The sequence below is a fragment of the Nicotiana tabacum genome, chromosome 17, assembly GCF_000715075.1.
Source record: "Nicotiana tabacum cultivar K326 chromosome 17, ASM71507v2, whole genome shotgun sequence".
Taxonomy (NCBI): domain Eukaryota; kingdom Viridiplantae; phylum Streptophyta; class Magnoliopsida; order Solanales; family Solanaceae; genus Nicotiana; species Nicotiana tabacum.
Window position 1 is genome coordinate 104,635,959 of NC_134096.1, and position 27,823 is coordinate 104,663,781.

The following is a 27,823-nucleotide window of genomic DNA, read 5'->3' on the forward strand; positions in this document are numbered from 1 at the left end:
CTTTTTCACATACACATATGTACACGCAGAAAATATTACACATATCTGCTCACACTTGGCTGAATTTTGCAGCCAAATGATCTCGATGAAAAAAAAGCACATTGGAAGGCCATAAGCCAGAATGTGAAATATACAGGCATATGAAGTTAAGTGAAAACACTCATTGGTCATTTAGACAATTGGAGCATTGTAAACCATCACACATCTATTGACAATTAGAGTTGTATAAATGATAACAAGTTTATATTTTTCAGTTTGATACAAGTTACAATACATCAAGAATCTATAAGGATATTCTGGTTGTTGTTCACTTCATCTTAGAAATTTGTCTTTTAAATACAAGTTATAATATGATACAGTACACCCTGATCAAGAATGTTCAGGAATTTGTCTAGCAAATTTGCTTTCCGTCTACTGTGCAGCTCGTATCCACTATATAATCCATCATAAGCTTTTTATTAGAATCATCCACCATCTGCAAAATCCGAAGATATAGTAGATACAACTAAGACACAGAACAGAAGTGGCAGAGGAGTTCATTGACGAGGTAAAGCAATAAACTTTGGGCTTTAACTTTTAAATACTAATAATAGTGTGAAATCTTTTTTTACACCATCAGGTGACCTTAAAGGTATAATCAATGTAATTAGCAACTTGAAAAATACATTGATCATTAAAAAGAAATCATATGCACGTCAGTGAATATTAGATAAATCCATAATCTTTTACCTTTGATGCTAAGCGCTTCAAGTTATCCCATTCAAAATCTTCCTTACAGTATGCTGATCGAACCTTTATTAAGATATATCTAATTCAGTTTGATGTCATAAATTGATATGACGAACAAACTAGGGAGGAAAAAAGAGGCTAGAGAGAGTAAGCCAACCTCTAAGATGCGCAAAGCTGGAAGAAGGAGCCACAAAGTTCCCACAGATTCCAGTGAAACATTTAAACAAAAGAAAGGTTAGGACTTTGACACATTGTATATAACTTGGTAAGAGAAATTACTCAGTTGATAAAGTCTGGTATTCTTTAATTGCAGAAACAGATTTTTATGTCTTGGGGATATTTGACAGGAAAACAAGAATCCTAGTAAACAGACATCTTGGAGAAGAATTTTGGCTTAAATAGTTACAAATAAATTTGGAAATTGTTGATGTACCTAGATTTTTATGTCTTGGGGATTCCCTCATCAAATCTGCGCAAAACTTATCACCATCACTCAATGGATTTCTATCGAGAAACTCCCTCAGCTCCTCATATGCCTCAGGATTGTAGCTCTGCCATGTGAAATTTTGGTTAATGACTAGTTTTAAGGGGATTTAACTTATAGGCAGTATAATTTTTTTTAAAACTAGTGCATTTTAATCTGTTTTAATAGGAAATCTCTCTTATTAAACTAGTGAATAATGTCATCTTTTAGGTGATCTGGTAGTGTAAAAATTTATTTTGTATTGTGGACGCATAGAAGTTAAACTCTAAAAAGAAAAACCTATGCTTCATATTTGTTCTAGTATATCCTTTTATCTATATGTAGAAATACCGAGACATGCTTATGAGATGAATTGTTCTTCAACTATTTGCTAAGTAGGAGATAATGAACCTGAAGCTGTGCAGCAACAATTTTAACAGCAATATAGTTGAAAAAGTCGTGTAGATGTTTGGCTGCAGTGGATTCTGGTGATGTCCCAAATCCTGCATAAGTCAACACAAATCCTGCATAAGTCAACATAAATCTTAGTATATCAAGGTGTAAACAGGCGAACACGAACACTACAGTTATTAAACAAATGCGCTTAAATCCGATAATTGCAACACAAGAAAAGGCAACTATATATATACTGATTACACACCAGGGACGTACATCTTGTGACACTGGAGACGGTTAGGTTGGGAAGTTCTCTGCATCCATGGCCATGGCTTGAATGGGTAAGCTCTGGTTTCTGTTTGAAGTCTTGAGGGAAATAAGGATAGCTGCGAAAATATGGTTGCTGTAGAGTACTCCATTGACACCAGTAGTTGTGCTAGATTGTTTGTTTGCTAAGCGAAGAGTATTAAAGCGTTGGGTAAGTTAATTTTCAAATGGCAGTGGTCCTAACGAATAAAATCTTAGGAAAACGAAAATAAAGAAAGAAATATCTCTGGTCCATTGCATAAATATCTCGAGACTCTGCAAAAGGAAAACAGCTAGTACTATAGTTTTTGTATTTTACTCTTGCGAAGATGAAATATGGATCCCACTCTATCCAATGCACATAAGCCGCATTGCCACGTTGATAAACTAGAACCAAGTGAGAACTGAGAAGAGGTCTTATGACTTTAAGTCAACGTTATCAACTAGAGATTTGTCTCTCTATAATCAACATCGATTTTTTGGCATGTTTGTTCAAGGGAACAAATAATACTTCTCCGGATCATGTGTTTATACCAATCCTATAAGTATATGATATATATCTTTACAAATATAATTATAACTAAATATAGTTAATTGATATTTACATCTTAATTTATCACTTAATCATGATAAAATAATATGATCTGATTTAAATACAACAATATAAGTAAGTTTTTACCGAACTACATGTTTGGACGGCAATTCAATTGAATTCCCTTAGATACAATGAAAGTTTCTAATATGGTGATTAATGTAGCTCGAAAGTTATCTTAAGTAGTAGGTTTGATTCTCAGTTCAAACACTTTATTTGACCTTGTTAAAATTTCTCTATTAGAATTCTTTATTCACCAATGGTCCGTCAGAAAAGGAAAACCGGATCCCCCGAGGAAAAAAAACATTTACACCACCTGATATATCATAAAGCTAATAAATGTTGACATTAAAAACCAACATTGATATTCAATAGAAAAATTTACAGCCTTTGTTTACATGGACTGCACGCTAGAAGAACGCCAGTATTTGTACAATTGTACTAACTTAATGATTTTTAGTTTGAACAGAGCTAGTATTACTTTGGTATGCATGGTTGTACCCCAATGAAACAAGTAGATAAATAAATGAAGTGACTTTACAATGTCTGAACTTACATTCTCTTATAATCTATATGATTTATATTTTCTAAGAAACCGTCACAATAATTTGTGCGAAAGGGAACTTGAACTTTAGACCATGCTTTTAACAAAGTCGCAAAGAGTGGCACTACCATAAGGTGTCGTGATCAATGATACAATTTCCGAAGGTATGCCCTTCTCTCGTTGGTGTACATAAGCAAAAACAGAAAAGAAGAACATTAACTTTTTTAGTAAAGTTTAAGTTATGAGCACCGACACTTTATAATGTTTTTACGCCAATAGGTTAAAGTTATTTGCACTAGCATCTAACTATTCCTAACAAACGTGATCTGATAACCCAAAAAATAAAGTGGATAATATGCTATTTTAAATTAAATTACATTGATAGGAGTAATATAAAATTATTCTTAACACCTTAGTATGATGACCCGCCATATTATCATGCTATATAGGTACCATTTGATATATATTAATATTATGTGGAAGCTTACATAGGAGGAAAGCTAGTATTTGTGAAAAGATTCTAGAGAAGTATGGACATTTCCTTTGAAAGACCCTAGATGTTTATGGATTTGCTAGAAAATTATTTGGAATCTTCTAGGCTTGTAGAGAATTTTAGAGAAAGCCTTTATCTTGTAAATATTAAGGACTTGTGTAACAATTAATATTTACACTCTAGCCCCTAGGAGACTAGTATATTAAGGGGGCCATTCATTTGTAATTCATCAAGAAAATAATTCAAGTTCTCTCTAATACAAAGCTTCCTTTAACAATTATGTTGTGTTCTTTCTACCATTCTCTTAGCGATCTTGAGTGTAGTAAGGTTGACTTGGCATAGCAAAAACGTGAACAAATTGTGCAAGATCGTGAGCGAGTTGTCAAGCGCCACACGTGTACTTAGTTAACGACTAAGGACATGACAACGTGGTATCAGAGCAAAGGTTGCAACTAAGGGAATGGCGAACGACGGAGAAATTAACGATGCCAACACCCAAGCCAACGTCATCCAAGATGTTGCTGGCAAGAGTGGCCGTAACAAAAAGAGGAATGACACCAACAAGAGCCGGGAGGTGCCACCCGAGGTTGTGTCAAATGAAGGGCTTACATCCCAAGAACCATTTGCCACTGAGGCGAGCGAGGATGAAGTGGAGGTCCTGCCCAAGGACGTCTCGCTCGGTAAAAAGTTAGTGATGAAGATGAACGCGGGGATGGATGACGTGGAGATCTTTGGCCAACACTTGGGGAAAGTGGAAGGCACCCTTAGCGTTCTTGAGGGGCACATTCTTGAAGAGATTGAGAGTATCTGAAATGACCTAGAGGAACGTACACAGACCGAGATGGAACTAAGGCAAACCATCACTGCCTTTGCAGACTCATAGAGGCTTTGATTACTATCGATGCTATGAAGGCAAAGATAGAGTCACTCGAGGAGCATGTTAGTGCTAGCGTGATCGAGGCAGCCAGCAATATTGTGGTGACGAGGGAGGCCAAGACCGATGCTCCCAAACCCCTGGTGTTCAAAGGTGTTCGTGATGCATAAGAAGTGAAAAACTTCCTTTAGCACTTGGAAAACTACTTCACGCACGGCAAAGTGAGGGACGACGAGGCCATGATCAACATTGCAGTGTTGTACCTCTCAAAGACTGTCATGCTTTGGTGGAGAAGGAATATGGCCGATGTGGATAAAAGTCTATTTACTATTAGCACGTAGGACCAGTTCAAAGCCGTGTTCAAGTGACAGTTTTTTCCAAACAATGTCCTGTACGAGGCAAGGCGTAATCTTAGGGAGTTGAAGCAAACAGGGAGCATACGTGTCTATGTCAAGGAGTTCACTACCCTTATGCTTCAAATACCCAACCTGACCAATGATGACTTGTTGTTCCACTTCATGGACGGGGTGAAAAATTGGGCTAAGCAGGAGTTGCAATGTCGGCAAGTCGCAGATATAGACCAAGCCATAGTGGAGGCCGAATCATTTTGAAGGATTTCAGGCATGACAAGCACGACAAAGGCAAATGCAAAGAATCAAAGTTTAACAATGTCAAAGGTGGGGGAGACCGTGGCAAAGGCAAGGAGATACAACAACAATACTACAAGACTCAAAATTCCAAAAAGTTGTGTGGCCGTGAGGGCTACGCCGAGAAGAAGGCACAGGCCGAGAAGAAGGGATGTTACATATGCGGAGGGCCGCACAGCTTCAAGAATTGTCCCGACCTAAAGAGCCTCAGTGCCATGGTCTGTGAACAGAAGGAGCAGCCGCAAGGAGAGAATTCGGGAACCGCACAGTTGGGTATGATCGGATTATGCGGTGCTGTCACGAAGCAATCTATCCAACCTACCGAGAATGGAAATCAGTACGTGGATCTCACCATCAACAACAACCATCCTCGTGTAATGGTGGATACTGGAGCAACTCATAATTTCGTGACTGAGGTTGCCGCAAAGAGACTAGAATTGAAGCTTGCTCCAACCAACTCTCGCGTTAAGACTGTGAATGCCGAGGACAGAATGCTCATGGGGTAGCTAATGGAGTTGGTGTCAAATTGGAAACTTAGAAAGGTATGACAAACTTTACTGTAATCGCTATGGATATCTTTGACATAGCTGTTGGCAAGAGTGGCCGTAACAAAAAGAGGAATAACACCAACAAGAGCCGGGAGGTGCCACCCGAGGTTGTGTCAAATGAAGGGCTTACATCCCAAGAACCATTTGCCACTGAGGCGAGCGAGGATGAAGTGGAGGTCCTGCCCAAGGACGTCTCGCTCGGTAAAAATTTAGTGATGAAGATGAACGCGGGGATGGATGACATGGAGATCTTTGGCCAACACTTGGGGAAAGTGGAAGGCACCCTTAGCGTTCTTGAGGGGCACATTCTTGAAGAGATTGAGAGTATCTGAAATGACCTAGAGGAACGTACACAGACCGAGATGGAACTAAGGCAAACCACCACTGCCTTTGCAGACTCATAGAGGCTTTGATTACTATCGATGCTATGAAGGCAAAGATAGAGTCACTCAAGGATCATGTTAGTGCTAGCGTGATCGAGGCAGCCAACAATGTTGTGGTGACAAGGGAGGCCAAGACCGAGGCTCCCAAACCCCTGGTGTTCAAAGGTGTTCGTGATGCATAAGAAGTGAAAAACTTCCTTTAGCACTTGGAAAAGTACTTCAGGCACAGCAAAGTGAGGGACGACGAAGCCATGATCAACATTGCAGTGTTGTACCTCTCAGAGACTGCCATGCTTTGGTGGAGAAGGAATATGGCCGATGTGGATAAAAGTCTATGTACTATTAGCACGTGGGACCAGTTCAAAGCCGTGTTCAAGCGACAGTTCTTTCCAAATAATGTCCTGTACGAGGCAAGGCGTAATCTTAGGGAGTTGAAGAAAATAGGGAGCATACGTGTCTATGTCAAGGAGTTCACTACCCTTATGCTTCAAATCCCCAACCTGACCAGTGATGACTTGTTGTTCCACTTCATGGACGGGTTGAAAAATTGGGCTAAGAAGGAGTTGCATTGCCGGCAAGTCACAGATATAGACCAAGCCATAGTGGAGGCCGAATCATTGATGGATTTCAGGCATGACAAGCACGACAAAGGCAAATGCAAAGAATCAAAGTTTAACAATGTCAAAGGTGGGGGAGACCGTGGCAAAGGTAAGGATATACAACAACAATACTACAAGACTCAAAATTCCAAAAAGTCATGTGGCCGTGCGGGCTACGCCGAGAAGAAGGCACAGGCCGAGAAGAAGGGATGTTACATATACGGAGGGCCGCACAGCTTCAAGAATTGTCCCGACCTAAAGAGCCTCAGTGCCATGGTCCATGAACAGAAGGAGCAGCCGCAAGGAGAGAGTTCGGGAACCGCACAGTTGGGTATGATCGGATTATGCGGTGCTGTCACGAAGCAATCTATCCAACCTACCGAGAATGGAAATCAATACGTGGATCTCACCATCAACAACAACCATGCTCGTGCAATGGTGGATACTGGAGCAACTCATAATTTCGTGACTGAGGTTGCCGCAAAGAGACTAGAATTGAAGCTTGCTCCAACCAACTCTCGCGTTAAGACTGTGAATGCCGAGGAGAGAATGCTCGTGGGGTAGCTAATGGAGTTGGTGTCAAATTGGAAACTTGGAAAGGTATGACAAACTTTACTGTAATCGCTATGGATATCTTTGACATCATATTGGGGAAAGAGTTCTTTAGACATTGTCGTACTTTGATCGACCCCTACCTCCAACATCTCTTGGTTATGGAGCGAGAAGGAGCTTGCATGGTACCTACAGTGACTATGCCACACGGACAGATCCAAGCACAACTCTCAGCTATGTAGGTTGTCAAGGGGATCAATAAGGGGGAACCGACGTTCGTGGCAACCATCACAAGTCTGGAGAAAGACAAGAATTTTCAAGAGACACTGCTGCCTTACATAGAGAAGTTGCTTGAGGAAAACAAATACGTCATGCCAGGGGAGTTGCATAAACACTTGCCGCCTAGGCGAGAGGTGGATCACAAGATTGAGTTGGAGCCAAGGGCTAAGTCACCAGCATTTGCCCCATATCGTATGGCACCGCCCGAGCTAGAGGAGCTCAGGAAACAATTGAAAGAGTTGCTAGATGCTGGTCATATTCGCCCATCAAAGGCACCTTTTAGCGCACCAGTATTGTTCCAGAAGAAGGAGGATGGATCGCTGCACTTGTGCATAGACTACCGAGCACTTAATAAGGTCACAATGAAGAATAAGTTCCTGATCCCGCTCATTGCTGACTTGTTCGATAGACTTGGGCAAGCCAAGTACTTTACCAAGGTGGATCTTCGCAGGGCTATTACCAGGTTTGCATTGTAGAAGAGGATGAGTCAAAGACAACATGTGTGACGAGATATAGAGCCTTTTAGTGGTTAGTGATGCCCTTCGGCTTAACCAATGCACTGGCCACATTTTGTACCCTTATGAATAAGATTTTTCATCCCTACCTTGATCAGTTCATGGTAGTCTACCTAGACGACATATTCATCTACATCAACACCTTGGAGGAGCACATGGATCACTTAAGGAAGGTTTTCCAAGTCTTACAGGAGAATGAACTATACATTAAGAGGGAGAAATGTGAGTTTGCACAATCAAAGGTGCACTTTTTAGGCCATGTAATTAGCAATGGCGAGCTACGCATGGACGAGGCTAAGGTACGTGCTATCCATGAGTGGGAGGCACCCATAAAGGTAATTGAGTTTAGATCCTTCCTTGGCCTTGTTAACTACTATCGTCGGTTCATGAGTGGCTACTCAACAAAAGCCGAACCATTGACTGAGTTGCTAAAGAAGAGCAAACTATGGGTTTGGACGGAGCATTGTCAAAAAGCGTTTGAAGGCCTTAAGGAAGCTGTAACAGAGGAACTAGTCTTGGCGCTGCCTGACTTTGCCAAGACATTTGAGGTGCACACAAATGCCTCAGACTTTGCCATTGGGGGTGTCCTGATGAAGGATAAGCATCCCATAGCGTTTAAGAGCCGTAAGTTAAATGAGACAGAGCGGCGTTACACGATGCAAGAGAAGGAAATGACTGGCATTGTGCATTGCCTTTGTACATGGAGACATTATTTGCTCGGGTCGAGGTTCGTGGTCAAGACCGACAATATAACTACTAGCTACTTTCAGACGCAGAAGAAGCTCACACAAAACAGGCTAGGTTGTTATACCCATGTTTTCGTACGTGGAAGTACGCCAGAAATAAATTGATGAAAGCTCGAAAATGAGATGTTACATATCGTATTTTCAGACATTAAAGTTTCGTCGTAAGTTTATCGACACAAGCTCGGGAATGAGATTATTTTGAGATTACAAATATTATGCTATTTCAAATAAGTGATGAGTAAATTCGTGAAGGTGAGAGGGTAAGCAAATCGAAGAAAATAAATTTCGTCGAAGTTTGATATATTGGGATAAAATACGGTACGAGCTAAAATACTCGGTATTTATGGACTAGTGCCATACAAGGTACCACATGACCATGATAGTAAGGTGTATAAAGGGTATTAAAAGTAAGTAATATTTTAAGTAATTATGTGGATAATTGGTTAATTATTGGGTAATGGGACATTACCTAGTTAATTAAGAAGTTGAGGGATAATTAATTGAAATCTTTTGGATAAGCCTTGAATCCCAACGTGGCAACAATACATAGTCAAGCAAGTGACTCTTTATTCACAAAGCAAGTGGAAAAGTTAGATTAATTTTTGTAGCCAAGTCTTGCTAAGTGGGGTCCACACTCAATTATTAAAAAGAAACCTCTCTAATTCATTAGTAAATCTCTATAAAGCTAAGAGAAACATTCAGCAAACTCACTCACAAAAGATGAGATGTTAGCAACGTGACTTCTTACCTATTTTCTGCAAATTCCCACAAAAATGTGAATTATTGCAATCCAAAGGGATCCAACAAGAATTATTAGCAACGTAAAATTTTGCAGTTCTAAAGGAGTACGGTGCAACCTTTTCCAAGAATATCATACTGATTTTTCCCTACTCCAGGTATGTTTAGGCTATCCCTTCTTTCCTTTTGGCATGATCCGTACTAAACAAACGAAACGAACAAATACACAACTTTCATAAATGACTCTATTGATAAAAATACTAGGGATGTCTATATTCTTGATTCTCCATGTGAATTATTATTATATCCTCTGTTCATGGGTCTCGGAAAAATACGTATGTGATAAAATCTATCCGACATGCATATTATTTTTATGACTTTCTGAAAAATCTTATTAACGTATTTCTTATGCATTTCATGCATTTATACATATACATTGACCCATGACCAGATGTCATTATATATACGGCGTTATATACGCACCACCACCTGATCAGCTGGTATACGTTGATAATTTGCCTATAGTGGCCGAAATGATATGATGGGATGCCCTCAGAGGCTTGATGATGTTATGAACGCATATACCTATGCATGGTATGACATTTATACGCATATGCATGACATTATAAAAAATAAAATGATTCACAGAGCTATGCAAACGTACATGCGAGTCTTTTACTCCATGTTTCTCTCATGTCTATTATTTACTGTTTTTCATTCCTTACATATTCGGTACATTATTTGTACTGACGTCCCTTTTGCCTGGGGACGCTGCGTTTCATGCCTGCAGGTCTCGATAGACAAGTCGAGAGTCCTCCAAGTAGGCGATCAACTCAGCAAAATATATTGGTGCACTCCATTCGCTCCGGAGTTTCTTGATTGGTCAGTATGATTTAGATGTGTATGGTTTGGTATGGCGGGCCTCTGTCCTGACCTTTGTGGCAGTTATATATTTTTAGAGGCTTGTAGATAGATGTCATGTATATTAAGAATTGTACGGCCTTGTCGGCCTATGTTTTGAGTTTATTAATGATCATGTTGACCTATTAGGTCCGTATGTCACGTGTATATGATGATGTAATAAGAAAGATACGTTACGTTGGCACTCGGTTAAGTAAGGCACCGGGTGCTTATCGCGGCCCATCGGTTTGGGTCGTGACAAAAGTGGTATCAGAGCAGTTCTATCCTAGAGAGTCTAGAAGTCATGTCTAGTAGAGTCTTGTTTATGGGTGTGTTGTGCACCGCACTTATAAGCAAGAGGCTATAGGGCATTTAGGACTGTTACTCTTTCTTCTTACTCTAGATCGTGTGGTAGAGCTCAGTTGCAGGAACTCAATTTCCTAAACTCTATCTTATTCATAATACGATGATGCCTACATCCAGAAAGACGATTGGTAAGGGATATAGTTGTGAAAGAGTTGAGTCAGAGGAACTCGATTTTTGCATCATGCTTTTGATGGATAAAGATGGGGTATTCAGCAGATCATGTGTATACTAAGATATGTAAGCTTCTTGATAAGGATCCCTAAGGCAAGAATGCCTATCCACTCTTATGATAAAAAGCAATGAAAGAATCAGAAGGTATAAGTTTCAAGAAGTAAAAGAAGCAAGATGAAAAAGGGTACGTGGAATCCACTTAATAAAGATTATCATTATTTACCATTCAGGAAGGGAGATATAAATATTTTGAGTTACTTTCAACAGTGACAAATGTATGTACAATCGGCCACACCGATCTCAGTTATGCCCTATGGGAGCTAACAGACATAGTTTAAGAGAAGGACGAGTTATCAGGATCCGGCTGGGGATAGAGTAACCCAAAACAGTGGATGGATTGGTGGAGTTAGTTGACGTTTTCGAAGGATATAGCAAACGTGGTAATGGATCTCCTTGTAAGACACCTCGATGGTGCACCCTAAAATAGTATAGCTAGATATGAGTACTACAAAGATAAGCACTGGAATCCTAGAAGGGATAAATATTATCTTAGTGTGACTCCCGTCCCTAGCAGAGAGAGAATGTCAGGCAACCCGAAGGGCCGGTGGATGGAGCAAGGGGAGTTAAAAGCAAAAGAATGTCTTGTTGGAGTTTTCAGAATAATGTGATAGACATAAATATTAGTGAGGGAATAAGAAGAGAATTAATGAAGCATTATGAGTAAGATATGATACATGCATGACAACGGTAGAGTATTACAGAATCTATAGTCAAGTGAAGGAAAAAACGAGAGGTGACAGGTTTTGAGACAACAAAAGAGTATAGGCCATAAAGTCATATCCTCACTTAGAGAAATAAGTTCGTGACTCCAACGCAACTACCGGAAGGAAAAGTTAGACTCCGGAGTAATAGAAATCAGTATGGGCTGGTGAACAAGATAAACTAAACGTGAATTAGGGACTCAGTGATTGGATAATACTCGGCATCATGAGAGTTTCATATTTTGTTCCGGCGATAATAGAATGGACAACAGAAGAAGATTCATGAGAAATTCAGAGAATAGTCATTCAGGAAGATGCTTCCCTAACGCAAGCAATGTGAGCAAAGTTAAGCTTAAGGGACTATGTGTGCCAGTTACACTAAGTGCCACTCTCGCGAGTAAGGAATTTCGTTATCCTTGGTACAGAAGGATTACTGCAAGGCGAGTAAGGGTCATCGATAATGCGAGAAGACGCCAATGATGAAGAGGTAAAACATCTATAGGTAGATTGTTGTAGTGCAAAATATTAGTACTTCCCTAAAGGGGGAATATGGAGTGATGTGGCATTAAGTCAGAATTAAGTGATTCCAGTAATTATGGAATGGTAAAGGAAGAATGCGATAAAAATGAGAAAGGGATGAGATTGCACTTATTCAAAGCCTACAGATAGGCTACGATTCCAGAACATTATGCAAACACGATGTCAAGGAGAGGAAGTGAGGGTTCCTGCTCGAGATGTTATTGATAAATAAGGAGCCAATACGAGACATAAGTTAAGACAAAGGAAATAACCCAAGAAAGATTACGCGGAATATTGATATGAGAGTGGGCCAATGAATAGTTAGTAGTTGATTCAAGAAGAGCCTAGTTATGGCTAGACAAGAGGATACAGACAAATCAATAGATCGTGCAAGATAAACAAAGTGAACCCCAACATGGGGAATTCAATCTCACATATATGATATCGCGACCTTGAGAAATATTCAGATAAGAGTTGGGGTAATTAAAGATACCGTATGAGTGTTATGAAAATAAAAGAGAGTCCCACTGGAAAAACAATCAAAACTTCAGTTCAGAAGATACCGTACGAGCACATGAGCGTGGAGGAAAGTAACTAAGGATAATTATATGTGATTACGAACATCAAATAATCTATCGGGTATACGATGTAATAAGCTCGCAGCTTTACAAGAGTCAGAGGGTCTTCCCTAAGTACTACAACGAAAGACTAGTTGAGGAAATAAGAGAGAAGGCTTCAACCTAAGCACAAGTGACCTAAATAGTAAATGGTCTTGTAACAACAATCTCACTACAAAATTATATGCACTCCAAAAGAAAGTGGCACCTACCATGGCTAATGAGCGGGGAGTAAAACCAAAAGTAATATTCGAGACCATATGAGTTGCACAAAAATTTCGGCATTCGTGAGAACTCAGTTAAGCTAAGTATGCACGCAACAAGGGGGAAAAAGACCAGGAAAAGAAATTGCTTACGTTGAAGAAACCTGAAATGGAACGAAAGGAATTATTCGATTAATGATCAGCCGTAGAAGACTCCGGTATAAGTTAAAAGAAGGAATTGGGTCCAGGTCATAGACAAAGGATTAAATTATTAGAAGATTGTATCATGGTTTTCCATAGCGTCCATGAAAGGCCAAAGCAATAACTAAATGTCATGAGCCGCATATCGGAAAATAGCTTAAGACTACATAAAGGATGATCAGAAGGAAGAGGAAACTAAAGAGTTACATCAACTAAGTAAATCAAGAATTTGATTATTGGACCCAGAAAATTATAGAAATCATGATTGAGAACATTACAGGATCACTCTTAATATCAGAGGTACCAAAGGGATAGTACAACAACCATATTCTATAATGGCTCTACGATAAAGTCAGTTAGAAAAATACCAGCCTCATAAGAATTCAGTATGGAGCTCCCACCGGATTGTATAGGCACCAGAGGTGCAAGTATTATAATAGAGCTTCAAATTATGGACGTGAATTATATCTATGTGGAAGGGAGGTCATGAAAGAGATAAAAGATACGATGCGAGATTTTAAGGTAAGTAAGGTAAAGGTGAACAAGGCACAATATACTCAAAGGCAGAAAATCGTGAATAGTCCATGCTTCGAATAGAAGGCTAAGGCACTAGGATTCAATATCCAGGAATGATAGCAGCGTCGTCAATGGCGTACCTTCCAGCCTATGGTTTCTAAGTAACGAGAGATCTAGTCAAGAGAGTAAAGAAGAGTTAGAGATGATGCGATGTCTCGCTTGATGTTCCAGAATAATACAAGGAAATATATGGTGCAAGCAAGATTGCGAGCAATATAAATGGATATATGTAGGTCGCAAGCTAAAGTATGGTAAAGCGACAAGGTTTTGGGAAGACATAAGTGAGGATAAGAAAGGGCAAGTGAGAAGGTGACGAAAATGGATAAGTCCTCAGGATTAAGCCCATGAAAACAAGAAGATTTGATGGTTTCTCTAAGTTATAGAAAGCTCAGTATAGCCTGAATGAACTCAAAGGAGTTTAAGACTAGTAACATTTAGAAGAGATGAAATGTTGCCCTCGTAGTAGAATGAGGGTGTAATCGTGGTAAATGGTACAAGATTAAAATACCCATGTAAGGTGAATAACATTGGGATGCTATGAAATATGGTTATGGAAGCATGGTATCGTCCCCGGGTGGATCAGTCTAATCATTTCAGATGTTCCCCGATAAGACGTAAGCCCTAGTAATAATGTTTTACATGAGAAGTTTCAAGATATCAGTGGTAGATTGTAGATCAACATTGAGGTAAATCAACAATGGATGGATAGAAGTTACAAAGTACGAAATGAGATATGGCAATATTCGTAAGTTCGACAAAGTACCGACCAAATAACTTCAATACACTTATAGATGCCCAGATGGACATCTTATCAAGTTCTGTATATGTTCCCAAAGTGAGGCTTAAAGATTGGATAAAAGCTGAAGGGAAGAGTCGCATAGGAGCACATGCAAAAAAAAAAAAAAAAGTCCTACAGGATGCATGGAAGAAGGTAGCAAGAGTTACGAAATTAGAAGAATTCCGACCACAAACCGTGATGTGAGAAAAAGGCCTAAAGGGGGGAATGCCCTGACCTTTGGAATTGTTCACAGAACAGTTACCTAGATGGCAATAAGAGTACTAAAGTATTCGAAAGGCATAAGTCATGAAAATAATAAGTGCATCAGTCAACATTCGAGGACGAATATTCCAAAAGGGGGAATGATGTTACACCCCATGTTTTCGTACGTGGAAGTACGCCAGAAATAAATTGATGAAAGCTCGGAAATGAGATGTTACATCCCGTATTTTCAGACGTTAAAGTTTCGTCGTAAGTTTATCGACGCAAGCTCGGGAATGAGATTATTTTGAGGTTACAAATATTATGCTATTTCAAACAAGTGATGAGTAAATTCGTGAAGGTGAAAGGGTAAGCAAATCGAAGAAAATAAATTTCGTCGAAGTTTGATATATTGGGATAAAATACGGCCCGAGCTAAAATACCCGATATTTATGGACTAGTACCATACAAGGTACCATACGGCTATGATAGTAAGGTGTATAAGGCATGTTAAAAGTAAATAATATTTTAAGTAATTATGTGAATAATTAGTTAATCATTGGGTAATGGGACATTACTTAGTTAATTAAGAAGTTGAGGGATAATTAATTGAAATCTTTTGGATAAGCCTTGAATCCCAACGTGGCAGCAAGACATAGTCAAGCAAGTGACTCTTTAATCACAAAGCAAGTGGCAAAGTTAGATTAATTTTTGTGGCCAAGTCTTGCTAAGTGGGGCCCACATCTCAATTATTAAAAAGAAACCTCTCTAATTCATTAGTAAATTTTCTATAAAGCTTAGAGAAACATTCAGCATACTCACTCACAAAAGATGAGATGTTAGCAACGTGACTTCTTACCTATTTTCTGCAAATTCCCACAAAAACGTGAATTATTGCAATCCAAAGGGATCCAACGAGAATTATTAGCAACGCAAATTTTTGCGGTTCTAAAGGAGTACGGTGCAACTTTTTCCGAGAATATCATACTGATTTTTTCGTACTCCATGTATGTTAAGGCTATCCCTTCTTTCCTTTTGGTATGATCCGTACGATACAAACGAAACGAGCAAATACGTAACTTTCATATATGACTCTATTCATAGAAATATTAGGGATGTCTATATTCTTGATTCCCCATGTGAATTATTATTATATCCTCTGTTCACGGTTTTCAGAAAAATACGTATTTGATAAAATTTATCCGAATAAAATTTATCTGACATGCATATTATTTTTATGACATTCCGAAAAATCTTATTAATGTATTTCTTATGCATTTCATGCATTTGTACATGTATATTGACCCATGACCAGATGGTGTTATATACGCATATATTATATGTATATGGGATATGGGAAAAGGTTACGATGTTATATACGCACCACCACCTGATCAGTTGGTATACGTTGATAATTTGCCCACAGTGGCCGAGATGATATGATGGAATGCCCTCAGAGGCTTGATGATGTTATGAACGCATATACCTATGCATGGTATGACAGTTATACGCATATGCATGATATTATAAAAAAATAAAATGATTCACAGAGTTATGCAAATGTACATTCGAGTCTTTTTTACTCCATATTTCTCTCATGTTTATTATTTACTGGTTTTCATTCCTTACATAGTCGGTACATTATTTGTACTGACATCCCTTTTGCCTGGGGACGTTGCGTTTCATGCCCGCAGGTCTTGATAGACAGGTCGAGAGTCCTCCAAGTAGGCGATCAGCTCAACAAAAGATATTAGTGCACTCCATTCGCTCCGGAGTTGCTTGATTGGTCAGTATGATTTAGATGTGTATGGTTTGGTATGGCGGGGCTCTGTCCCGACCTTTATGACAGTTATATATTCTTAGAGGCTTGTAGACAGATATCATGTATATGAAGGATTGTACGGCCTTGTCGGCCTATGTTTTGAGTTTATTAATGATTATGTTGGCCTATTAGGTCCGTATGTCACGTGTATATGATGATGTAATAAGAAAGATACGTTACGTTGATACTCGGTTGAGTAAGGCATCGGGTGCCCGTCGCGGCCCATCGGTTTGGGTCGTGACATAGGTGGCAGGATTTCTTGGCCGAATTTGATTATGTGTTGGAGAATAAGCCGAGCAAAAGTAACGTTGTAGCCGATGCCTTATGCCGGAAAGCCGAGCTTGCTGCAATCACTTCAACAAGATGGGACATTCGTGAGGCTATAAAATAGGCATGTAGCATGATCCAGCAGCCAAACAACTTATCGAGTTAGCCAACCAGGGCAATACGAGACATTTTTGTGTCGAAAACGGCCTACTGCTTACCACAAGTCGGCGGGTCTACGTACCTAAGTTTGGAGACATTATACAGCGGATCATAAGGGAGAGTCATGACACAATGTGGGTTGGTCATCTAGGCCAACGTCGCACTAGAGCCTTGGTTGAGTCAGTCTACTATTGGCCACGCATGCGAGATTACATATAGTGTTATGTGCAGACTTGTCTTGTCTGTCAACAGGACAAGGTTGAGTAACAAAAGCCCGGAGGACTTTTGGAGCCACTACCAGTTGCAGAGCGTCCATGGGAGAGCGTGACTATGGACTTTATCACTTGCCTACCAAGGTCCGACGGTTATGGTACTATTATGGTGGTCGTGGATAGATTTTCCAAATATGCCACCTTCATGCTCGCCTCACCAGGTTGCATAGCCAAGGAAGCCGCCAAGCTATTCTTTAAGAACGTGGTAAAGTATTGGGGCTTACCAAGACATATTATCAGTGATCGAGACCCCCGTTTTACTGGAAACTTTTGGAGAGAGTTATTCGACATACTTGGCACGGAACTGCACTTTTCCACTAGTTTCCACCCATAGACGGATGGACAGACGGGATGGGTAAATGCCTTACTGGAATGCTACTTGAGGCATTATATAAGCGCGCATCAAAAAGATTGGGCAAGGCTCCTGGACATCGCCCAATTCTCTTATAACTTGCAGCGGAGTGAGTCCACGGGGCGGACACCATTTGAGCTAGTCATAGGCCAACAGCCATAAACTCCACATTCATTACGAGTTGCGTTTGAGGGAAAGAGTTTAGGGGCTTATCATATGGCCAAAGGATGGGAGGAGCAACTTGACACTGCTAAGTCCTACTTGGATAAGGCAGCTAAGAAGATGAAGAAGTTTGCGGACCGTAATCGGCGTCCCACAGACTATAGAGTTGGGGACATGGTAATGGTGAAGTTTAACCCAAGACAGTTCAAGGCACTGCGGGGCATGCATCAGAATCTGATTCGCAAGTATGAGGGGCCATTTAAGATCGTCTCCAAGGTAGGCAAGATCTCATACAAGCTTGACATGCCATCTTATCTTAAGATCTATCATATCTTCCATGCCTGCATGCTTAAGCCATATCATGAAGACAAGGATGATCCGAGTAGGAGCCAATCAAGTCGAGTGCCTATTACTATCACTGCCTCACATGACCGGGAGATTGAGGCTATTATTGATTACCAGGCCAGGAGAAAATAAGGGCAGAAAACCACCACAATGTTCCTCATCCATTGGAAGGGGCAATCTCTGGAGGAGGCCACGTGGGAACGATATGAAGACTTATGGCAATTCAAATATAAGATTTGAGAGTTTATGCAGCAACATTGCACCGCGGTCGTCGCAACATTAGGTGGGGGAGAGTGTAATGACCCGCCATGTCACCATGCCATATAGGCACCATTTGGAATATATTAATACCATGTGGAAGCTTACATAGGAGGAAAGCTAGTATTCACGAGAAGATTCTAGAGAAGTATGGACATTTCCTTTGGAAAACCCTAGATGCTTATGGATTTGCTAGAAAAGTCCTTGGAATCTTCTAGGCTTGTAGAAAATTTTAGAGAAAACCCCTATCTTGTAAATATTAAGGACTTGTTTAATAATTAATATTTTACACTCTAGCCCCTAGGAGACTAGTATATAAAGGGGGTCATTCATTTGTAATTCATCAAGAAAACAATTCAAGTTCTCTCTAATACAAAATTTTCTTTAACAATTCTCTTGTGTTCTTTCTACCATTCTCTTAGCGATCTCGAGTGTAGTAAGACTGACTTGGCATAGCAAGAACGTGAGAAAGTTGTACAAGACCGTAAGCGAGTTGTCAAGTGCCGCACGTGTACGTGACATTATGTATTTAATTTAAAGCATTTTAAGAAAAGAAAGAGGAGTCCTTTTCCTTCTTCTGCTTGCCGCACCAGCAATAGAAATTCGCACGTACATCCTGTCAGGAAGCATAAGTTCACATTCCAAGAATCCAAATTTGACAATGGGATAGAGAGTTTGCAATTGGATATTTTATTTCGTCAATAATGTTAGAATAACAATGAAGTATTAAGCCACAGCAAGATGGCAAAAGACAAAAGAACAAAAGGAGATACTAATAGTTTTCGAAGACGGCATGACGTACAATACACAATATGCCTTCAACATTTTGTTATATAATATGGCATATTTGACTATAACTACTCCTCTTCTTCTCTCTCTCTTTTAATCTTCTCATGATCATAACAATGAGCATTAGAGCTGTAAAAACCATAACACTTACTCTGCAGCTTAGTCTTGGTTTTTTTCTCTTCATTTTTATTAATGGTGAAGCCAAGTGTGGAAATGGTTGTGACATGGCTTTGGCTTCGTACCATACTTGGCCAGGAGCTAATTTGACTTACATTAGTCACATATTCAACCGAACAATCCCAGATATTCTAAAATACAATCCTGAAATTACAAGCCAAGATAGTATCACTAGTGATACGAGGATTAATGTCCCATTTTCTTGTGATTGTTTAAATGGTGATTTTTTGGGACATACTTTTGTTTATAAAACAGTGTTTGGTGATACGTACAAAAAAGTTGCCACTATGGTCTTTGCAAATCTTACAACGGAGTATTGGCTCAAACGGGTCAACACGTATGACCCGATCAACATACCGGATTATGCCATGATCAATGTGACAGTGAATTGCTCGTGTGGCGATAGAGACGTGTCCGACGATTATGGGTTGTTCGCCACGTACCCTCTTCGTCGGGGAGAGAACTTGTCAACGGCGGCCATGGCGTCGGGTGTGCCGGCTGAGTTGCTGGAGAAGTTCAATCCGGGTTTGGATTTTGGTTCCGGGTCAGGAATAGTGTTTGTGCCGGCTAGAGGTTAGTGACTAGGATTTTTGTTGTTTATTTGAATTGGAAATTAGTTATTTAATACCTTGAACGTTATTGTTTCAAACTGGACCAGCAAATGAGCAAAAGATAGCATAATGGATTTCTTAGTTTATTTTAGTCATAGCAAGGGGTAACTGGACCTTGCCAGTTGCCAATGAAGTTTGAATTTGAATTCAGTGACCTTTTATCATGTTAACTTAGTTGGATGTTTTTTTCTTTATTCATTATCAATCGATTATATATGTTAAACATAAAAAATTTGATAGAAATGCTTTGTATTTATCTCGCTCTAATTACAATATCAGACAATTTATCATAGTAAAACTATTTTTACGCTAACATCAACCGACCTTTCTCTTTTATCTGAACTTAACACCAACTATATATTTTTGTGAATTCACATAGATGAAGTTATCTATTCCCTCATTATGTAAAAGAGTACTCATTGATTGTTTGGTCCATAAAGAATAGCGTGAACCTTCATCGCAAACTTCACGGCCCAAATATCTTAAAGTTCAGAGTACTATTCTTTAAGTTCAAACTCCACAATTTTTGAACTGCAGGACACTATTATGAAGTTCGATCTGCAAAAACTGAACTTCAGTACAGAAATTCCAAAAAACTTTGAAGAAGCGATCCTCTACTGTTCTTTTTTTTTAAAACTGTGGCTATGTTTTAAATTATCTAATGCTGAGTATGTTTTAAAAAAGCAATATAAATGTGGCTAAAAGTGCACTTACGCTATCTAAAAAAGAAAGGATAACCGACTTACCGACGGCACGGCATCCCTATTTACCTGCGCATCCATACGCTGACAAGGGAGCGGCAAATTTAAGAAGTGCACTAACTATTCACAAGGTAGCCATGGATGACAGCTTCAGAGTACGGGTGGACAAGGTCTTCGGCTCTCTGACTTCGACGGCCCCCTCCTCCAATTTGAGTTCTCTCTGGTGTTTAACCGACGACGAGATTCACAAAAGGGAATGGGACAGGGATAGCCCCTCCCGAGAACTACTCGACTTTGATTCCAAACCCTGCCCTCCTCATATTGACGGCTTCTTCGCTAAGCCCCACCTGCAAACCCTAGATTTCCCCAAACAGCTCCAGTCCGATCTGGAAGAGCTCAGTGACGGCCAAGAAGAACCAGATGCTGATGAACCGGATATCCGGTCCTGCATTGGTTTAGATTCCACTCTCGATTATGAGGAGGAAGAGGACGAATTTGACAAAGTGGCCGTCGGTAGGGAGAAGCAGCAGCCTAGTGACCGCTTGTACTTGCGGGACGTCTCCGACTACGGAATTCCTACGGATACCTACAATGAGCTTCCTCTTACACTTGAGGAAGTTGAGAGAGATCCTCGCGCTAATCACCTGGCCGCCAAGCTCAGGCTCCAGGAAGATGCTGCTGAGGCCGCCCTCAGAGAAGCTCATTTCACTTCCATGCCACCTCCTAAAGTGTTCAGGTTCAACGAAGATTCTAATTTGCCCCCGGATTCGTCCGTTCCAGATTATATAAGGAATCCGTCCAAGTATACTTGCTATGCGCTTGATGCCTCAGATAATATGGATGAAGCATCCAACCGGAAAGCCTACATGGACTTCTTCAGTCTCATGAAGAAGCGAGCACAGCTGGAGGATGATAGCGCCACTAATTTCCAGAAATTTCCTACATTTAACCCGAGAATGAAGCAGCAGGAGCCTGCTGGCCCCTCCACCAAGCAGCCCGCTAAGGCAGAACAAATGCAAGTGAGAAAAGCAATTCCCCTTAGCATTATTGCCGTGGAATCTGATAATGCTCAAGTCTCTGCATTGGAAGAAGATGAGTGGTATAATGCATCCCACAGAGCTAGACCTGGAAGTTTGCAGAAGCACAGCAGACGCTATAGAACTAGGGCCATTATGGACATTGACGACCACAGTGCTTGATTTTCACTTTTGTGTGATTCATTTTGGAAAGAGTCTACCCCGAGCAATTACATTGTGTGTGTGTGTGTAAAACCAAGAAAAGGAGAGCTTTTCGGCATTTTGGTGTTAATCTTTTTTTCAGGGTAGGACTTGAATCATGTGGTAATTATGGGGAATGAATGGTATCATCCATTTGTTGTTTTAATTTAACTGTTAATACTACCCTGTATTACCTGATATTGCTCTGACTAAATGTCACTATGAATTGTTTTGAGGATAGGAACCGATATAGCTCGGTTGTAGGCTTGTAGCTTGTGTGGTTTCGCCCGAGCTACACACAGTTGGAAAATCCTAAAATTATGTATATTTACAATAAGTAGATGTGACTAACTAATTACTGACTAATGCCTAGACAGCTAGACACTAACTGCCTAGTGATTGATACGTTTATTCTAAGTTGGTAACCAGATTACAAAAGAGTAGCGTGTGAGCTTGCAGTGATACTCTGGAGTCCTGATCCTAAAAATCTTGGATCCATCTCCGCTTGAGGACTACTGCATGTGAATACGATCTTATAAATATTCAGTGATTTAACTCCTCAGAAGTTGGTAGAGGAATAAACAAGGAAGTGAATTGGTTTTGCTCCTGCAAAATATAATTCATTTGTTTAATATACGAGGTTACACTTATATATAAGTTTAGTATATTCAAAATCCAATTGATCGAGAAATTAAGGCCGGCTATAATAAAGATCAGCTATTAAATTGGATGGAAGATTAGCAAGTAATGCATTAATACTTAAAACAATCTGGTGAAGTAGGTGGTTTATGGATAGGTTTTGCAAGTTGTTTTACTGTGCAAAAGCTCCAATTTTTTTTTTTCTTCGAATGATTTAATATGGATGAAAAAGGATTCATGGTAAAGAATGATTATTTATATTTGTTAAATTTGCCATACTGCTGACCTAGTAATCTTTTTTTTTTGTTCCTTTACACTATCATTGCAGATGCATATGGAAAATTTCCATCATTGAAGACAAGGTTTTATCCAATCTTGATAAGCTCTAGATATCTACTTAGTTTTTTTTGGTCTGAGATAGTCATCTGAGAACATTCTCTCTGCTTTGTTTTGCAGTTCAAAAGGTTGACTCTACTTCGCGTACTGCTCTGATGAGATATATTTCAACTTATGAGTTCAAACATGAAGTATGATCATATATTTTGGTATTACTATATGGTTTACTAAATGATGCCGTTTTGCCAGGAATCTCACGTGGAGCCATTGCTGGTATAATAGTGGCAGCTATTTTTGGGGCTACTTTCTTTGCAGTTTGCCTTTATTTTGTATTTTATAGGAGCAAGCAAATAGAGGAGGAATCATTTCTCCAAGGATCATCTGATGAACACTTTAATGAGCACTTTCGTAAGTAATTTTTTTTATTGTAATGTATCTTTTCCCCAATAAAAAGATGGTAGTTGCTTCTTGAAGTAGATAGATGTGGATAAAATATCCTTAACTAGTGATGCAGCGCTAGTTTCTGCTGTTTATGTTTCTTGTTTCTCTCGCTTTTCCCATGAATAATCATCATGTTCACTGTGAGAAAGCCTTAAATATGTTTCCCCTGCATATTTTGTTGAAAACGTCTATAGTTAAGCCAAATTTACCTGCCAAATCAATAATATTAACAATTGATGAAACACTGTCTTCAAAACCAAGTAATCAGAATGGTTTAATGAAATCCTTTATGCATCAGGTCCTCCAAAATTGGAGAAAATTACAGAATCAGGTCCTTTATTTGGTGTTATTTCTCCAAGGCCAACAGGGATCACAGTGGATAAATCGGTGGAATTTTCATATGAGGAACTTGCTAAGGCTACAAATAACTTCAGCATGGAAAATAAGATTGGTCAAGGCGGCTTTGGATTAGTCTTTTATGGAATGTTAAAAGGCGAGGTTTGTGGATATTCTTGTCATAGTATTTCACACAAACACTTAAATACTCCTACTACTTGTTGGTTGCTACTTTAATTTGTCAATGTCTTCTCATTCACAATACCGGTACAGGGCTAACAGCAAAGAGCATAGTAACTATTACTAATCAGTAGTGAGCATGGAGAACACTGTAGCTTAAAGATCTTGAGTTATGAATGAAGAAGATAAATCCATGACTACTAGATCATCTGAAGTTTACATGCAAAGTTACATGAGTTCAAAATGTGGTTGTTTTTTATATAGCCATAGCATCATATCTAAAGAGGTCATGGAGGCTGATACTCTTAGTCCTTAGATGTATCCACTGAATGAAACATAGGGTTCAATGATTCATAATACACGTTTAAATCAGAAAAAATGTATCTTTTGCCTTTTGCCATGTCTTTAGCTTAGGCCTTCTTCTGACTTGAATGCAGAGAGCAGCAATTAAGAAAATGGATATGCAAGCATCGAAAGAATTCTTCGCCGAGTTGAAAGTCTTAACGCACGTTCATCACTTGAACTTGGTAAGTTTATTCTTCTTATAATGATTGAAAGTATCAACATTCCTTGTATAGGTATTCTTGTTTATGTGCTTGTGTTTCCTGTAAAGATAGCCTGGCAGCTGGTTCAAGGTTTGAAGTTCAAACATGCTTCTACTTCCTTCGAGATCCAAAATTTTCTGTAATCAACTTTCAACTTCAGCTCATATGCCACATTCTCTACTAATCAAAATGCAGAAATGCCATGTGTGTTTGACCAAAAATATAAATCTTTGATTAAACTAATTAATTTTATATAAAAAGGGATTAAACCTAGTTAATAATAATATCCTCAGATTTATAACTAGTCAACTCAAATAAAACCGGACAGTGTTGGTGGAGGATTAAATGCTGTGTACATTCAATGTTTCAAGATGATTAATGATGGAAGAATATCAAGCAATAAATAAGAATAAATGGCATTAACATAAATAAGGAGAATGATTCACCAAATATTGAATGATGTGGATGATTCCTCCTTCTGACAGTGATGAGTGATAGACAAATGTAATAATATAGGAACTATTCTCGGATCTGATGGAAAAGTGTGGAATAATAGATAATCGAATCTTCTTAGAAAAGTATTGTTTGTATCTTTTATAGAGAGAAAGTCTTCTTCTCAAAAAGTGCTCTTATCAGAGAATGTTACCCCCCTTCCCCTATCTCTTTTTCTATTTATATGGGACATACCCCAGTCAACCCTAAAAGTACAAATACAAAGAATATTAAATGGAATATTCTCTTAAATATCCTATTACAAAAACTAGCCGTTAGCACTGCCCTTGATACTCGACCTCGGCCGTTATTGACTGCTCGGCTACGAGCCATGTTATCTACTAGTCGACCTCGGCCACAGCTCATATGCCACATTCTCTACTAATCAAAATGCAGAAATGCCATGTGACGTGGCTCTGTGCCATCAAGCTATTAGAATATGGTGTTGTCCCAGTGACTTAGGACTTTGGTCCATATGTCGAATTAACTATGCTTGGATTTATTCTTTCTATCCATGTTTAAGAAATATAAAAATAATGAAATTTACATATGATAATCACCACAGAGCCTCTTTGGGAGCCTGCATCACGTTATATCTTCTGTGCAATGATCAGAATATAGTTCATTTGTTTCATGCGTGCCTTTTTTCAACAGCCCCTTGGTCATTCCCTTGAAAAGTGAGCAAGATAACTTTCTCTGCCAATTTTAAAGGGCAAAAGATACTTGTTCTGATTGAGACCATGAAATGACATTTATTTTTAAAACCTATTGTAGGTACGCTTAATTGGATATTGTGTTGAAGGGTCTTTATTCTTAGTTTACGAATACATTGAAAATGGAAACCTTGGCGAACACTTGCGCGGATCGGGTAAGTGAAATTCTGTTATGCTGTGTAAACCATGTAATATAATCACTTTGCTGCATTTTTCTCACTTGTAAATCCATCTCGATCTTTGACTTCCAGGCCGGAATCCATTGTCGTGGTCTACCAGGGTACAAATTGCTCTTGATGCAGCTAGAGGACTCGAATATATCCATGAGCATACTGTTCCTTTATATATCCACCGTGATATTAAATCTGCTAATATTCTGATTGACAAAGACTTCCGTGCAAAGGTTGTGAAAATTGTGATTTTCAAATTAAAGATCAAAGCCTTGTCATATAAATGCATTTAAAGATCTTTTCTTTTGTAGGTAGCCGACTTTGGACTTACAAAGCTAACTGAATTTGGAAGCACCTCTTTGCATACTCGGCTTGTGGGTACTTTTGGTTACATGCCTCCAGAGTAAGCGTCTAATTCCAGGTGGCATTAGGTGGTATCTTATACCTGTATTTTTTCAGTTTTTATATTCTATGATGATATATGGAAATGGCATCAGTAATGCTTCTGTCTGCTAAGATATCTATGTGTTTCAACACTGAGATTCAGAACCACCCCAGTAGCAAGTAAATGCAGAATAAACTTGGTATTCTTTTCCTTTTCCTGTCTTTTGCTCACATCTGGCAGGTCATTGTATGTAGCTGTTAATCCTGATAGGTTCAGGATATACATTATTCTAGAGAAGGCATGAAAGTTGAGTATATTAGTTAAATGTACTGTGTCATAGGTCTGGATCGATGGCAGAATAGTGAAGTTGAAGGAGTTGCTAGTTCTTTCTTGCAAAACCTGTAAATGCATTCGCATTATATTACAGGTTCAAATTTGCTTTTGGGAATGACTATATCTTTCATGATATTTCTGCTAAATGCTAATAGAGTTAAGACATGGTTGCTAATTTTAAATAATACCATCGGAGATAAACTCTGCTCTATGACCATAATAAAGAAGCAGTGAGGTTCAACGAATTTTAAGGTTCGGATACGAACAGCAAGGAAGAAAAACTTATTTCATCATATGTTGCTGGATTCCGTCACCTGTAAAATACTGATATTAAGCACTGTCGTTCGCCCAATATAGTTGTCAATAGGAATTTTGCTGATTGGTTTGTGCATTGGGTTTTCCCTTTTATTTTATTTGTAGTTAATCTTGTTTAAATGGGCCTTGCATACAGGTACGCTCAGTATGGTGACGTTTCCCCGAAAGTTGATGTCTATGCTTTTGGAGTAGTGCTTTATGAACTAATATCTGCTAAAGAAGCTATTGTCAAGACGAATGAAGTTATAACTGAATCAAAGGGGCTTGTTGCTTTGGTATGCGTTGTCACCTTCTTGTCTTACCTATAAACTCCAGCCTCTAAACCACTTAGAGAATTTTGATCTATTCCTAACAATAATGCTATTTTGCAGTTTGAGGATGTTCTTAACCAGAATGGTGCTAGAGAAGGGTTACGCAAAGTGGTTGATCCCAAACTAGGAGATGACTATCCGCTAGATTCAGTCTGCAAGGTAAAGTATCATTGTTATTCTTGTAATAAAATGAAGCGTTTTCGCTTCTGTAAATTAGTTGGTTGTTTCATTTGCAGGTTGCTCAGCTTGCCAAGGCTTGCACACATGAAAATCCTCAGTTGAGACCTAGCATGAGGTCCATAGTTGTAGCTTTAATGACTCTATCATCCTCAACTGAGGATTGGGATATTGGTTCCTTTTATGAAAACCAAGGGCTTGTCCATCTCATGACAGGAAGGTAGCAATAGCAGCTGGTGATCAGTCCAGCATTCTCAAGGCCTAAGAACCTCAAAATGCTTGGAAGTATTATTTGTTTATATATACCATATTTGTTTTTTAATTTTATTTTCACCTTTCTTTCTGTAATTCTTTGTCTTTTGTTTCCCTCTTTTCTTTTGTTTTGTTAAGTTTAAGTTTTCAAGCAGAAAAGGTTTGGAAATTGGAACTTGATAACATTGTACAGCCTTTTCTTTATTAACCCTCCCCATACAACCCCCAAGGGATCAATTGTGGTCTCCATTTGTCCCAATCATCAATATACAGTCTACTAGCGACTCATGGGTAGTGGCTTGGTTGAGAGAATATTCTCTAGAGCAGTAGCAAATGCGAGTCTTCACAGGGCGAATGTCCTTGCCTTTG

General features: G+C 39.2%; 3 protein-coding genes across 4 annotated transcripts; 2 read left to right on the forward strand and 1 right to left on the reverse strand.

The window, feature by feature from the left end:
• Window positions 1-206: 206 nt before the first annotated feature.
• LOC107783517 (chaperonin-like RBCX protein 1, chloroplastic) lies at window positions 207-2,168 on the reverse strand. 2 transcript variants are annotated; one of them, XM_016604493.2, is made up of 6 exons: window positions 1,854-2,166; window positions 1,604-1,695; window positions 1,163-1,280; window positions 887-903; window positions 730-792; window positions 207-475 (listed from the first exon to the last, which is right to left on the reverse strand). In XM_016604493.2, exons 1-6 carry the CDS (start codon window positions 2,005-2,007, stop codon window positions 392-394), a joined length of 528 nt encoding a protein of 175 aa, XP_016459979.1. In that variant the 5' UTR covers window positions 2,008-2,166; the 3' UTR covers window positions 207-391. The 2 variants fall into 2 exon arrangements, with proteins under 2 accessions (XP_016459979.1, XP_016459980.1); XM_016604494.2 differs by lacking the exon at window positions 730-792 and having other exon boundaries at window positions 1,854-2,168.
• Window positions 2,169-19,207: 17,039 nt separating this feature from the next.
• Window positions 19,208-27,634, forward strand: LOC107783516 (chitin elicitor receptor kinase 1-like). The gene is made up of 12 exons (XM_016604492.2): window positions 19,208-19,873; window positions 22,797-22,830; window positions 22,925-22,932; window positions 23,054-23,212; window positions 23,544-23,743; window positions 24,199-24,288; window positions 25,573-25,666; window positions 25,763-25,914; window positions 25,993-26,084; window positions 26,851-26,989; window positions 27,086-27,184; window positions 27,262-27,634. Exons 1-12 carry the CDS (start codon window positions 19,228-19,230, stop codon window positions 27,424-27,426), a joined length of 1,878 nt encoding a protein of 625 aa, XP_016459978.2. The 5' UTR covers window positions 19,208-19,227; the 3' UTR covers window positions 27,427-27,634.
• On the forward strand, window positions 20,616-22,043 carry LOC142171598 (uncharacterized). Its single transcript, XM_075234779.1, has one exon. The coding sequence runs from the start codon at window positions 20,750-20,752 to the stop codon at window positions 21,809-21,811; it is 1,062 nt and encodes a 353-aa protein (XP_075090880.1). The 5' UTR covers window positions 20,616-20,749; the 3' UTR covers window positions 21,812-22,043.
• Window positions 27,635-27,823: the final 189 nt, after the last annotated feature.

Bases quoted from the DNA above. Each gene is read 5' to 3' on its own strand.
- LOC107783517 (XM_016604493.2), bottom strand. From the start codon at position 2,007: ATGGAGTACTCTACAGCAACCATATTTTCGCAGCTATCCTTATTTCCC. The intron at 1,696-1,853 runs GTGTGTAATCAG...TGACTTATGCAG, and splicing joins TCACAAGATGTACGTCCCTG to GATTTGGGACATCACCAGAA. The intron at 476-729 runs GTAAAAGATTAT...CGGATTTTGCAG, and splicing joins TGAAGCGCTTAGCATCAAAG to ATGGTGGATGATTCTAATAA.
- LOC142171598 (XM_075234779.1), top strand. From the start codon at position 20,750: ATGGATGACAGCTTCAGAGTACGGGTGGACAAGGTCTTCGGCTCTCTG.
- LOC107783516 (XM_016604492.2), top strand. From the start codon at position 19,228: ATGATCATAACAATGAGCATTAGAGCTGTAAAAACCATAACACTTACT. The intron at 19,874-22,796 runs GTTAGTGACTAG...CTATCATTGCAG, and splicing joins AGTGTTTGTGCCGGCTAGAG to ATGCATATGGAAAATTTCCA. The intron at 23,744-24,198 runs GTTTGTGGATAT...ACTTGAATGCAG, and splicing joins ATGGAATGTTAAAAGGCGAG to AGAGCAGCAATTAAGAAAAT.